The 14,922-nt window shown below is 37.3% G+C and overlaps 1 protein-coding gene across 18 annotated transcripts in view; it reads right to left on the reverse strand.

The window, feature by feature from the left end:
- The window catches only part of SLC44A3 (solute carrier family 44 member 3), a 155,230-nt gene that overhangs the window by 8,395 nt on the left and 131,913 nt on the right, over positions 1–14,922 (reverse strand). For all 18 annotated transcript variants that reach the window (XM_089515683.1, XM_089515677.1, XM_089515674.1 and 15 more), the window contains 3 exons: positions 10,827–10,983; positions 5,974–6,057; positions 1,130–1,267 (listed from right to left, as the gene is read on the reverse strand). In XM_089515683.1, coding sequence (XP_089371809.1) covers positions 1,130–1,267; positions 5,974–6,057; positions 10,827–10,983 — 379 coding nt within the window. The remainder of the gene's footprint in view (positions 1–1,129; positions 1,268–5,973; positions 6,058–10,826; positions 10,984–14,922) is intronic.

A 14,922-nucleotide genomic window follows, 5' to 3' on the forward strand; every position in this document is an offset into this window, starting at 1 on the left:
ATCCCACTGCCATCTTTCTAATATTTGGTAATCCCACTGCTTAATATTGCATAAACAAACTTCAGACCTGCCTGTGTTTTCCCCTCTCCCTCCCACTGGGTAGTCCAATCCCCTGACTTCCAAAATCTTAAAAATATATAAGTTGCATCAAATAAGAACTGGGTAACATGTTGAAGTTATACCTTGAATACATACATAATCTAATCACTTTTGCACAAACCACAGTTTGCTCATTTAAAGCAAAAGTGCAAACTATGGTTTGAATCAAAATGAGAGATAAAAGAAGAGGGCAGGGAAGTTTGAGCTTCGGATAAACCTGGGGGGGGGTCACCCATACAATTTCAAACCATGATTTGAGATTATGAGCAAGAAAGCCAAACCTCATTTCCCTCTTTCCACAACAGTAATTCTCAATTTTGCCTGCTTCTTCAGACACGAAGACATACTCATGGACATCGTACTTAATTGTCATATGTTCTGTCATTTGCGGTGTTTGAAGGAAGAATCACTATTCGCCGTCATGACAAGACAGCATAGCCGTGGGTCTTCTAAATCCATTTTTATACAACAGAATGATAAAACTGGGTATTTCACTAATGATTGATTACATAGGCTAAGATTCTACATTGTACTGGCTAGTGAAAATCTCCACTCACATATTTATATGGTGGTTCTGGTACACCACCCTTCTGTGGGATAGTGACTTTGTGCCTTCAACTATGTATCTGCCAGTGTGCCTGCTTAATTCTCCCCCTGTGAAATAGGGATGCGCAATGTCTTCTTCTGAAATTCCAGTGAATAAAGAAGTACATTGAAGGCACTCATGAACAGGGACACACCATATAAGATGGTGGTGCTACATTGCTGGAATTTTGTTGATTGACAGCAGCTACAATGGACATATTGAATCAACTGATGAGAGGTGAATCAATACATAGGTAAGTTTTATAGAGCCAATGGCCCTACTCTAGCTGAGACTAACAAGAAAATTTAAGCCCACGTGGAATTCTGTTTATGCAACTATGAACTGAATACATTGATTGCAGAATGCCCAAGAAGTATAACTTATATGTGAGTAGGACACGAAAAGGAGTCCAGCCATAACATTAAATAAATTTTAGTATTTTACCTTTCCTAGAAAGACGATAAAGTCACTGAAGCAGTTGATTGCTGTGGTCTCAGCTGGATTCTTTGATAAAATAAAGACAGCATCTTTGGCTGAGGTACAGAAGTTTGTCCCATTTATGGCTGTTGCTGTGTATGCATTCTGTAATGTGAATGTAAATTGTTAAAAAAAAAGGGTGGAGGGGAATAACAGCATAAAAGCAGGAGGAAGAAATCCTAATCCAAATTTTATCTTGGTCCAAGCTATTATCAAGTATTATTTTTAAAAAAATGTTCTATAGAAAAGAAGGCTGGAATCCACTTGGATAGTGACATATGCATAACCACCATGGTTATGTGCCCATGCAGTGACTCCTGGCACGACACCCCCACCAATCCTTACCTACTCAGAAGATTAGTGCTCTACAACTTTGGTCTGACTGTATGTGCCTTCAAGTTGCCTATTAACTTATGACAACCCCATGAATTCATAGGATTTTCTTGAGCAAGGGATACTCAGAGGTGGTTCTGCCAGCTTCTTCCTCTAAAATATAGTCTATAGCACTTGGCGTTAGTTGGTAGTCTCCTATCCAATATTAACCAGGCTGACCCTGCTTAGCTTCCAGTATCAGAAGGGATCTGGTGCCTTTAGGTTAAAGAGTGTGCACATGAAGAAAGGATGCATAAAACTGCATACAGTGGGACCTCCACATTTGATGGGTTAGAGGAGCAGGATTCCCCTGCAAGTGGAAAGACTACAAATTAAAAACAAACAAACATTTTTTTTTAACCTGAGAGAACACCTCTCTAGGAATCTAGGTCCTCCAGCACAACTTGTGCTGGAGGACCTAAAAATTACTAGGGAGAATGTATTAATCAAATCTGTGAATAATCAAATCTTCAAAAGTCAAAGCCACAAATGTGGAGGAATAACTAGTGTATATACTCATGAATAAGTCTAGAAATTTAGGTCAAAAAATTGACCTAAAAACCCTGCATCGACTTATTCACAGGTCAGTGTAAGTACTGTAACTCTTATCTAAAAGAAGGAACCATCCCCTGGTGAAAAGCAAGAGTATAATCTGTCCTGGAAGCACTGACTCCCTCTACTCTCTCATCCATCCAGCTTTAAGAGTTATGTCTGCTGGAATTTTTTAGTTCTTTGACATTGTTTTGCTTTGCTTCATCCTTTAGATCCTTTGCTATATGCCCCTTTTACCCTTTACTTATCCATGGATCATAGCAAAATCCATAAATTTGGTCCCAAAATATGCCCTCAATTTATATATGAGGTCAATTTATAGTCAAGTATAAATGATAGTTATTTTTCAGTTCTTACAAAGCGAAAGAGAAAATATAATTATAATTCTATAAGTATACTAACTATTTTGAAATGTCACTTCATACTGACATGTTTAGTAAGTTTAGCAATTGACAAACACTATTTTGCAAAAAGAATTTACACTCCTATTTATTTTGGGACTAGAATACATTCTGCTTTAGTTTTGTGACTAAAAAGTCCTTGGTGTCCACTGCAGTGATTCATTAAGATTTACGTCCCAAATTTCACTCTCTACCTACAAACAGCAGGATTCTGAAGTCTGTATGAAAAATAAAGTAATTTATTTCCATACCAAAAGTGAGAGTGCAAAAATTTCCAGGAAAAGAAGATGGTAGCTACTTGCTTTGTGCCCTACCTTGCCACTTACAAACAGGAGTCCAAGTGAATCTGGTGACTTTTCTATGTTTGCTACCAAAATTGTAATGATTGAACACATCTGATAGAGCATGTTGTACCTTAGGAAACCTCATTCCACCACTGCACTTGTTAATCTTTAAAATGCTACAGGACTACTTGGCACTTTTATCAAGGAACACTGTCCAGGTAATGAGTGGTACATGATATTTTAGTGAGAGATGATTAACTGAACAGCAGTTAAGGTATTAAGAATATTAACATGAAGAATGAAATGTACAATTCTAGGTAGTAAATGCAGAAAAGGAGCCCAAGTAAAATAGTGTTAGCATTGCCAAAGTATGTTATCAACGATCCAGAAATCATCTGGATTATTAGCATTTTCCATCTGAAGACGTTCAAGCCAGGATGAATATAACGTTCCATGAATTACATACAACACTTTGCTTTTGTTTTACTTCTAGAAAACTAACAATCAATCTAGAACGCTGAGCAAGCACAAGTTAAAAAGTCAATTGAAACACTAGAAAATATAGAAAGGTAGTCACCAATTTAAATAGTGTCAAAAATCATAAACATTATTAGCCTGTCTGTCTTCAATTTGCAATGAATTTTTATCTAACCCACATACTTACAGCCATTAGTGAAAACAGCCAAACAGCACACTAGCAGACAAAATGATATGAAAGCTAATTACACACACTCGTGCGCGCACACACATATGCCTAGTCAAGGTTCCCTAAAATCTGAATATGAAATAGCTGCAGATTTGGTTTTGTTTTTCTAGACAATGACACAACTATATTATGAAGATGCACCAAAATATAAAAAAGTATTCTCTCCCAAATTACAAAGAATACTATCACCCAACTAAATGGAACAATCCAAATAAATTTCAACACGCCCATATTTACTGATACCAATAGATCTTCAGTGTGAAACTAACTGCCTTTTGAATTACATAGGTTTTGAGTTTAACTTCTCTGGATTGAATTTAAGTGTTATGTGCCACAACACAGCTAATCATTAATGAACAAAAACAACATACAAATCTGAATTCGATTGGAAACTGACTACTTGATGTATGTCTCGCTACAGAACTAAATCCCTCCCTAATCCCTACATTCAGCCCCAGTCTTCAGACCAAGGTTAATAAACTCCCAACTGCTGCACCAACTAGCAAGCTGATATTATATACAGTATATATACAGTATATAGTATATACTGTATATATTATACAGTATAGACCTCTCTATGGCATTTGCATTACTATGCTATCTCCCCTTTTGCAAGAAGTTTAGACACTTACATTTTGGTATATGGGAACCAAATGTGTGTTTCTCACAAATAAATAAGGAATGAGATTGTTTACATATTTCAAAATAGCACTGAACGCAAATACAGTATTTTTTTTTCATTAAAAAATCATTTGGACTTCACAACACAGAATGTAAGTCAAGGGTCTTGGAAAAACAGGCCAGGCTTCTTCATGAGAAAAGCCCCATGGCACAAATCCAGGTCCTGAAGTTCCCGGCTTGTGAAGAATAATTGCTACTTTGTGTAACAGCTGAATTCAGTCTTCCATCCTAGACTCTATTAAAAAGTGAAAAGAGGAGTGCTATAGCAACAGAATCTTCTTTTAGAAGTAGGCAAGAACAAGCTTGGCAGATATTGTATTCAGCTTCTTTGACCTCCTTGCACTGTACTTCCAGTCTGACTGGTCTTGGTTCATGTTGCATACAGAAACCCAGTCATCTGATGGCACAGTAAAATGAGCAATGATGCATAGACCATGGAAGGTGGAGCAGATGGAAGCCATGACAGGTAGTAAAAATATCAGCAGAACTGGGTGAGGCAATAGGCTTTTGTGAAGTATTTGCTAGTCATGGCATGTAGCCACGACAATCAGCATCAAAACTAGAAAAGGCTGGCTGAGATCTTAATTGGGTGATGTAGCTATAATGAAAGAGCTCTGGAGCTACATCTTTCAATTATGCCCCCCAAACCTACCTGTTCAGCAGCACAGTGGCCTCACCCATAGATGAACTACTAAGGCGCTGAAGAGTGGGGCAGTGTGCAATGAGGCCTTACTGTTGGGAGAGGGCTGGAGGCATAATTACACATTGCCCCAGCGCCTCAGAAATTCTTCTGGTGTATGTGCGAGTGTGTATGAGTGTGCATGTATAAATGAGCTGCTGAAATGGAAGGCTTTGGAAGAGGGTACTTGCAGTTGTTGCAATGGCACAATGATCATATAGCTGAATTCCAACATCATAAATACTGAACTGGACGCCAGCTAGCTGTTATTAGGAATGAGCTGCTTTCATCATCAAACTGAGGTTGCTCAAAACAGGGATCCTTTCATAGACAATTAATGTCTATGATTCCACTTTACATGCCATGGCAACATCTAATGGAATGCTGGAATTTGCAGTTCAGGAAGGGGTAAATAGGATTCTAAGCCAGAGGGTTCCTCTGGTGCCTCACCAAACTACAAGCCCCAAGATATTGTGATGGCAGTTAAGTGGAACCATAGTGCTGTAATGTAATTGTGTAGTGTGAAAGGGCCCCAGGAATGAGCATTTCTTAATTAACACTAAATTGAGCAAAAGTAAATATTGTCTTAATAATAAATTATCTTTATATTTAATTGCTCCTGTTGTGTGCCTTCAAGTCATTTCTGACCTATGGTGACCCTAAAGCAACCACATCATAGGCTTTTCTGGGGCTGAGAGTATGTAACTCAGCTAAGGTGAGTCAAGGACCTTACAGCAAAATCTAAAAGATGAAACATATAGAGCATGAATTTAATTTATTCCAAAAGGGATTTCCATTTGGTATTACTACAGTTGCTGACAGACTTAAGAAAAGGCAAATGGAAAAAAATCAACCATGGAACTTGGAACTTTTCCATTAAAATCAGTGAAATTGATGGCTGTATTGTGGTCAGGCTTTGTTTTAGAAATCATCTTTACTGTGAAGTAAATTGGAATGAAAAAGGCACCTCCCACTTCAATCTTTCCTCTTCTTCAGAGTCACAATTCAGGGCTACTTTGGAATTATTATCTATACACATATCTCATACTAAAAGTTTTCTTTATAAGAACCTCCATTTTCATTCTGAGATTTTTCAGTTCATATTTCTGTAAACGAATTCACTTGATATAATATACCTGGTTTAAGTATCTTAGGCCTCTTTCTAGGCACCAGAAACAGCAAAAACAGCATTTGAACATGCACCTTGCACATGCATTCTCCTAGGAAAGAAAAAGGAGTATATCAATGGCAGAAAAAAACATTTACAAAGTTAATATTTTATGCTCACATGGTGTGACATTATGCCACACTTTCCATGTGTGCAGATGCCAGGTAGGTAAGAAGTGAAGTATTTGAGAAATTGAACTGAAGTATTTGAGAACTTCATTTGGCATGAAGCATGCTGTTTGGACTCAGACCTCTGGTTAATCTGTGCCATTTGGACCTTAAAGCTTCTTAATGGACAAAAAGCATTCATCACAGTGGATATAGGAAATAGTATTTTTAAGAATAGGCTATATTTGGTAATACAGATTATACAAACATTACTGTTCCATAACGTCTCATTACTACAGGGCCCCCATTTTCAGAGAACAGTGTGAACTATCCCTGACATGGATTACTGTAGCATAACTACTGTCTTCCATCAGTAGTAAACCCATCCAGGAGTTAATTCTGAAAATGCTATTTACGGTAGTATGATTTAGACATACCTCCCAATACAAACTTTTTATTATGCCTTTCTTTAACTTTATTCAGACACTGTTTTCCTCATCTACAAATGCTGCTGAATCTTTTCTTCCCCTTTCTTACTCTTCTTTCTTCAGCTTAGATAAACCAATATATGCAATCCTAGGCATGCATAAAATATTATGAAATAAATAGACTAGTGCCAATTAATAATATTTGCCCACAGATCTGAAGGCAACTGAGAAAGCCAGAAAGACAATGTACATGAACAGTCATTACTGATTGTGAACAGAGGAGAGGGTTACAAATGTTAAACGTACTGCAAATAGAGCAAATCATTTAGGGCTAGCCCGAGGCCAAATCAGTTTTCATAAACAGGAAGAAATGATGTTTGGACAATATTATAGTCAATTATTTGTAAAGTTCAGTCCTTTAGCACTTCTGCCTTCACCCCTGCAGTAAAGCTTCATGTTATTGTCTGTATTCAGAACTGGAATTTTCCCTTAAAGGGAAATTATTTTAAAAGCTGTAGACTGGTCATAGAGCGCAAAGTTCTATGAAATAAGCACATTAACATAGTATTATCAGAAGCTTTTCATCATCAAAAATTATCTCTGTCTGCTGCCACACAGCAGAAATAAAGCATTTTGACACTGCTTTAGCTCCTATAGCTCAATGCTATGGAATTCGGGATTTGTCATTTTGTGAGATATTTAGCCTTCCCTGTCAGAAAGTTCTGGTGCCACAACGAACTACCAATCCCAGGATTCCATAGCACTGAGTCATGGCAGTTAAAGTGGTGTCAAACTGCGTTATTTCAGCAGTGTGGCAGCAGCCTCAGAATGGCTGAATTCTCATGTAAGGCAGTTTTGCCCAACATGAATGTATTGGAAGAAACCATGGCAAACCCTGGATCAAAAAGGGGAAGAGTTTAGAAGCTTCCATTCTTGCTTTTGATTAATCAGAGTCATGCTGTTTGGACTCACAACTCTGGTTAATCTGTGCCATATATCTGAGATGACTTTTCAGATTGGCTGAGTGTTCAAGTCTCTCTCTCTCTCTCTCTCTCTCTCTGTGTTATTTTTAGTTTTTACAAAAATAAAAATACGTACATTAAAAACTGGGTGTATATGCATATTTTTTTTTAAAAAAAATAACTGAAATGTGTTATTCATTAACCATTATTAAAATGTTCAAAATCATCCCATTCATAACTAGTAAATAAGGTCCCTTCACTTGGTTAATGTTTATCATATACATAATACAAAAATTAACTTCAAACCAACTTATATTGATTTTAATTAATATGATACTGACTACTAATACTGAATTACAAAGAAATTGACACTGGCATTGGCAATCCTTTTCACTGTAGTGCATTTAGTTCTCTTTTCCATGGATGATAGTATATCAATAGAATTTCAGTAGCAAACCACAATGTCATTTTCCCCCTGAAATAAAACTGCCGGAAAGCACTGGGGACACTGCAAGGCCATAAAAAAGGGGTGTGTGGTCACATGAGGTCAGTGGTTCACACTTTTCCCATCTTTGTTCTATGGGGACTATGTTTTTAAGATGGCTTGCTAGAAGGTTAAGGGATGACATGATAACTATGTTGAAATATTTGAAGGGGTGTCATAATGCGGATGGAGTAGGGTAGTTTTCTCCAGAGATTAGAACATGGAGCAATGAATTAAAACTACTGAAAAAGAGACTCCACCTAAACATTAGGAAGAACTTGGAGTCTCCTTCTTTGGAGTTTTTAAGCAGAGATTGGATGTCCATCTGTCGGGGGTGCTTTGACTGTGTATTCCTGCATGGCATGGGTTAGACAGAATGGCCCTTGTGGTCTCTTCCAAATCTATGATTCTATGAATCAAACCAACATTACTGTTAGCTACAGTCAGTTGATCTAGAGACACAACCAGAAGCAAAAGCTTTCAAACTCCTCCTATCACCTGCTCACTTATGTCACACAGATTTAGCTTGGTGTACAAATGAAGTCCAGTGATTTCAATGGGATATTAACTTTCCAGTTAAGTCTGATACCATGAATATTCTTGGCACTGATATTTGAAAACAGGTTCATGGAAAAAAGAAGAGAAAAAGAGGACTTTGACATTCTATCTAATGTAGGATCCCTATTACTTTTAGTGGATATTTCTAGATGTTTTGGCATCATCCTAACTGCTGCATGTTTAGGATGAATTGTTAATACTAGAGATTTTCTGGCAATTTTGTCTTATGGGAACCCAATGATCACCAATGGGCTGTTATACACTATTATAACATTTACGTAGACCTAAAAACCAGTTATTCAAGACCAATAATTCTCCTTTAAAAGCAGAAAACAAAAGCTACTTTTTATAAAGTTGGAGAGGGGGGAAATAAGTGACAGAAAAAAGCTAATTATAGAATATTTATTTATCTATCTACAATGGGCCCTTGGTATCCACATGAGGTTTGGTTCAACTTCCAGGACACCCCATGGATAACAAAATCCATGGATGTTCAAGTCCCATGAAATACAGTGTATAGTAAAATGGCATCCCTTATATAAAAGGGCAAAATCAAGGTTTGTTATAATCTGCCTTTCCAAAATTTGATCAAAGCGGCATACAATTGGAATATAAAACATCTCAATAAAATCAATTAAAAAAGCATTTAAAAATTCCCCTCAAATAAATAAATTTATATATAAATTTTCTAGCCTTGGATGCTTGAACTGGTAGACAGAGAATCCATGGATATGGAGGGCCAGCTGTATTTATATTTTGAATTAGAACAAACATTTGAAAGCTTAAGGATAACATCTGAACAATAATGGCTGAGATTCTGTAACAGAGGCTATGATGCATAATATTACACAGATGGGACTATCTTGCTGAGACATTATGCAACCTTATGAGTGAACTGCAATGATGCACAATGGATCACCATGTAAGATATCTCACTGCACAACAACATGGGCTCACCTTCCATAACAGAACATGTTGCGTATCCAGATACATTGTGCTTTGGGACATATTGTACAACTGCTGTACTGCTGGCTCTGCCTATACAATGGTCCCAATGGCATACTCGTAGCTACATCTCTGTTCTCCTCACATTGCATAATTGTGGGATTGAAATTTGTTACTGGTACTGTGCACCTTCAAGCCACTTCCAAATTATGGCGACCTTAAGGCAAAAATATGTGGGCAATATCACTGGGTTCTATTGGAAAGACTTGTTCAGAGGGCCTTTGCTGTCCTTTGAGGCCAAGAGAATGTGACTTCCCCAAGGTCACCCAACTGGTTTCCTTGGCCATGAGAGGATTTGAACCCTGGTCTCCAGAGTCATAGTCCATTGCTCCAACCACTCTACCACACTGGCTCTCAACATTATGGATTCACATTTATGTGATCATCAGTCAATTTATGATTACCTAACTTCCCAACAGGATGCTGGCCAATTATGTTTAAAATTAGGAAATCAATACTAAAACAAATCCTTGAAAGATGCAGTGATGTTTTTTTTTTCTTGATTTGTGCAACTGTTTTTTACTTAAACAAGATACTAATGACAGATTGAAGCTGTTGTTGTTGTGTGCCTTCAAAACAGGTTTTGATTTATGGCAACCTTAAGGTGGACCTATCATGGGGTTTTCTTGGCAAGTTTCTTCAGAGGGGGATTGCCATTGCCATCCTCTGAGTCTGAGAAAGTGGGACTTGCCCAAGGTCACCTCAGTGGCTTTACATGGCTGAGTTGAGATTCGAACCCTTGTGTCCAGAGCCAGAGCCCAAAGCTCAAACCACTACACCACTCTGGCTCTCTCAGAATGTGGCTACTCACTACCTAGAGAGGGTGAGTGGTCAAATACTTCTTTCCATGTGTTTGACACAATGTTAGGAAAGCAAAGCTGACTCTTAATGATAATATCTGACAGCCAAGTCCAAACAGCAAGGATGTACAATGGCTACGCCAACATTTATGGAACTAAAGCCCACTTAGAGACTTCCAAAGTCCTAGCCAAAGCAGCTCTTGGAAGCCTTGTAAAAAGCCTCTGACAAAACCTGCCTGCTTGAGCATATTGCCAAAAGTTTAGGAATAAACCATCAGAGAGTGGAGATGATTCAATAATTTTTTATGGCAATAGATTGTTATCTGCAGTTAGGCTTTGGGAGGAAGCCTCTATCAGTATCAATAAATAAGTAAATAAGTAAAATAAAGACTACATTCTCATATCTTGCTCAGTTCTTTCCTGCCCTTGGTTCCTTAATTGCTATACTATGGTGTTGGAAAAAAAGGACCAGCCTACCTTTTCTTTGAGGATGTTATACAGAGACAACAGAATGATCCTTGGGATTCTCACTATTGTGATTAAAAGGGACCCTTTCACAACTGTTCCCAGATGATAACAAAAAAGCATTGATATGGAAGACAGGAGTGGATGACTTGATAGTTTACTCTTATTTCTAGAATAAAAATAAACAAGCATGTAAAACTGCACAGAAAATGAAACACGAGCATAGTGCAGGCATTTGGATTTGCACCACATACTTTGAAAATCCTCTTGATCTGACAGTAGTCCTGTGTTTACTGACCTCTCTTGAATGAAATTCAATCAATCCCAAATAATATTTTATGGGATGACCATAAATTTTACACTGTTATAATTTACATACACCCAATGTCTTCATTTCAGAAGGCCCACTCTGCTTATAGAAGGAGCTGTGCTACCTGCAATATACCATCCAATAGCAACCTACTCTAAAATATTATGAAACTGCACCAAACTATTTCATGAATAGAGGAATGGTCATAGGTGTACTATGGGACACTCTTTTGTACACATTCTGGAGATTGTACTCAAGAAAGGAGTGAACTATCTTCCACTCACAGAGTTTTATGTGCCCTGGAGAGGTTAAGATAATATCCATCATCCAGGCAAAAGCTGCTACATGACTTGAAATAATATCTAATACTGTTGATCTTTTTTCTTGATGCTAATCTAATTCATGCAGCTTTTCAGTCACCTTTAAAATGCTAATTATATTTTTCTACAATAGCAAATTAGAGTTGGCCTTCATTTCCAAAAGGTATTTCTGAAGCATTTCTAGGATTGTATTTATCCATGATTGGTTATAATATTATAATAGAAGTTTGAAAGGGGAAAGAAAAAGGATCAAATTATAGATTTCTGTGAGCTGACATTAAATATTCTTTAAATTGAGGTTCCTATTAATTTACAGTCAGCACTTGCCTCCTGAAAGAATGAAATAAATACCACATATTAAAATGTTCACTCTTTAGAAGTAATCCTTCAACTGTTCTCTCTCAAGACCTTTACATATGAGATCAGTATGCAAGAAGACAAGACCAGAAAAGTGAAGTAAGAAACTGAAGTTCTGTAACTATATTTTTATTAAATCTTAACCTAAGCAGGAATTCAAATATACACACACCACACTGGCAGAGGTACCATAGTAATACAATCCCTACAGCCTTTCCCTAGTTATAGCTACATTACAGCTATAAGGCTATCTTTATATATGCGCACACCACAATATTTTTACTAGGAAATACCAGGAAAATGGTATGCATATATTTAAGTTTTTCAAGCCAGGGGAACAGTTCAGGGGTAAGTGCTGGATTTCTATGTAAAACAAGTATGTTGACATACTTTCTGAGAAATATAATTCTTATACTGTATGTCTGAAATAGATCTCCCCCCTCATTTGAACTTTATTTAATGAAAATGTCTTTTCATAAAATCTTACATGTGAAATATTTGTCATACCTGGGAAATATATAACTGCAGAATGTTAAAATAAAAATAGTAACCAAATATATGACACACAAAAGGCAAGGCTTATGCCTTCATATTAAACACAAATTTCTTACTGCAAATAAGAACAGGATTGTACATTTATGTTTCTATGAGATTAGCAAGTGGATTATTAATGAAGGCAAACTGAAGATTTTGAAATGCTTTTTGATGAGTCTCTTAACACTTTCTTCAACTGCCTGGTTCTAGCCAGGGGCTTCCTATATCTGGTTGTAGCAAAAAAGATTTTTAAAATAGATAATAAATAAATAAATGAGCAGCAAAGTGGTTTATCAAAACCAAGTACAGAAATAAAGGGTATAAAGTAATAAATAGCTACTATGGCTAAAATTATTTAGGAGAGATCACTAAGTACAAGCATAACTCAGGGCCTGAACAGACAGGCCAAAATAAAGCTGCTTTGGGTCACTTTGGAGGTATGCTGTTTAAATTATGCATGTGTCCTAAGAGGCTGGAGCACAGCTTTGGTGCAGCTTCTGGCCTCTTAAGATGCGTGTGTCATTTAAACAGCATATCTCCAAAGTGACACGAAGCAGCTTTATTTTGGCCTGTCTGTTCAGTTCCTCAGTTAAGAAAGCCTCTGACAAAGTAGCTTCTTTTCACAGTCTTTTTATAGCTGGCCAGTGCCCATTTTTTCTGCTTGTCCACTGAGGAGGAGGACAAGCGAAGGAGAGCTAGACAAAAATAGACTAAAATAGGTGCCACTTTTAGCAAGCAGCATGTCTGTAGCAAACAATGTATTGTAATAAAGGTAGGAACAAGCAGAATTCTGCTTGCCCACAATAGCAATGTAGACAGCAGCTGCCTCAAGAATGCCTTCCTGAGCATGCACAAACAGCAAAAGAGAGAAAATGGCTATGGGCTTCACCCACTGCATGCCCCCATATAAAAAATAAACGAATCTGTAAATTGGCCACTAAGATGGAAATAGTAAAAGGGAAGGCTCGTGAAGGAAAAATCATCCCTGAATGCATTTATGAATAAGCTTTCAAGTGATTTCTAGAAGGCTCAACATGATTTTGTTCACGTTGGCTAGGCTTACCTGGCCTGGTTGTTTCATTTTACAGATGCATATTATTAGTTTTGAATACAAAGTTTGCTAAAACATGATGTAGGAACCTATCCCTATTCCTTCCATATTATTTCTGCTGCTGGCATCAAATTAAATAAGTAATGCTGAGGAACACATCTATTTACTTATACCTCAATATAAGCTATACCTGTAGTATTACCAAAGATTTGAAGTCAAAATTAAGACCGGAGTGGGGAGAGATTATTAAGCACTTCCTAGTGTTGTCAAGTAGTTATTGCATGATTCTAAGTTTAGCAGGCTTCTGCAAGACAGCTAGAAGCAGAACTGTGACTTGAGTAGACTTAAGTAAAGAAATCAGTCCTGCCACTGCTGCAGCAATCTGTACAACAGTAATTTTCTGAGCTGAATTCTTACTGAGGCACCATTGTAACTTTGGTATGGACTCATTGGCTTTTCGATTACTAAATCTGAAAATAATTTGCACTTACAACTTTTAAAAGGACTTACTGCATAGTATAAACACTACCATTTTTATCTGCAAAGAGGGATATGATGGGAATTCACCAATGAATACCAGGCACTGTAGGCAATATTTCAAAAGAGGGAATTGGCAAAACCACCTCCGAGTATTCCTTGCCTAAGAAAACCCTATAAAAATATAATGGGCCACCATAAATCAACTGGAGACTTAAAGTCACATACATACATTTTATTCCATAGCATCAAGGTACTTTACAATCTTATGAGATGGTCCTACCCTTACGGGCATCTTATAACTATTCCTTTTTGGACTGCAACTCCCAGAATACTCCAGTCAGCATGGTCAGAAGCATGTTAGTTGGGGGATTCTGCTCTTCAGTTAATGTTATTGCTGAATGAGGACTTTAACTCGTATCTAAAATCTTATTCACTGACCTGCTCTGCCACTCAGCTAAAGCTTCCAAAGATTCAGTACTTAATCTCCCAAGACAAAGTTCCTTTTCTAAAAGCAGACACTGACCCCTCTTTCACAAATCATGAAAGAGTAGCTGTTAAATGAAACTATTACTTTTATTAAATTATTAAGGCCTCTAAGGAATGTATCCTTCATCTAGAATAAAAGAAAGCAAAGTACAGTTTTAGTATTGTTGTTTCGGGTCAAACAGATGTCCCCTGGAAATCTAATCCAGCTGAAACAACTCTCCACCCTCCACACTTATGGGGAGACTGTAGAGTGTCTAATGGATTGCTTTCTGTAGTTAGGAAGCAAGTTTGCTGAGGTAAAGGCTGTTCTGTTTCCTGTAACTGCTTACTAGCTAAACGGAAAGGCTCTGTGTGCAATGTGACAAAGTTTTTGTGACATGCTACTATCCCAAAACAAGTGAATAACATTGTTATTTTGGTTTTCTACATTCATTAGAATATAGAATGCACTCCACACTGCAGAATTAACGCAGCTTGACACTGCCTTAACTGCCATGGCTCCATCCTATTAAATTCTGGGATTTGCAGTTTGGCACCAGTGTTCTTGACAGAGAAGGCTAAACAGCTCAC

Source organism: Sceloporus occidentalis, unplaced genomic scaffold (genome assembly GCF_023333645.1).
Source record: "Sceloporus occidentalis isolate IW3139 unplaced genomic scaffold, rSceOcc1.0.p SCAF_3, whole genome shotgun sequence".
NCBI lineage: Eukaryota > Metazoa > Chordata > Lepidosauria > Squamata > Phrynosomatidae > Sceloporus > Sceloporus occidentalis.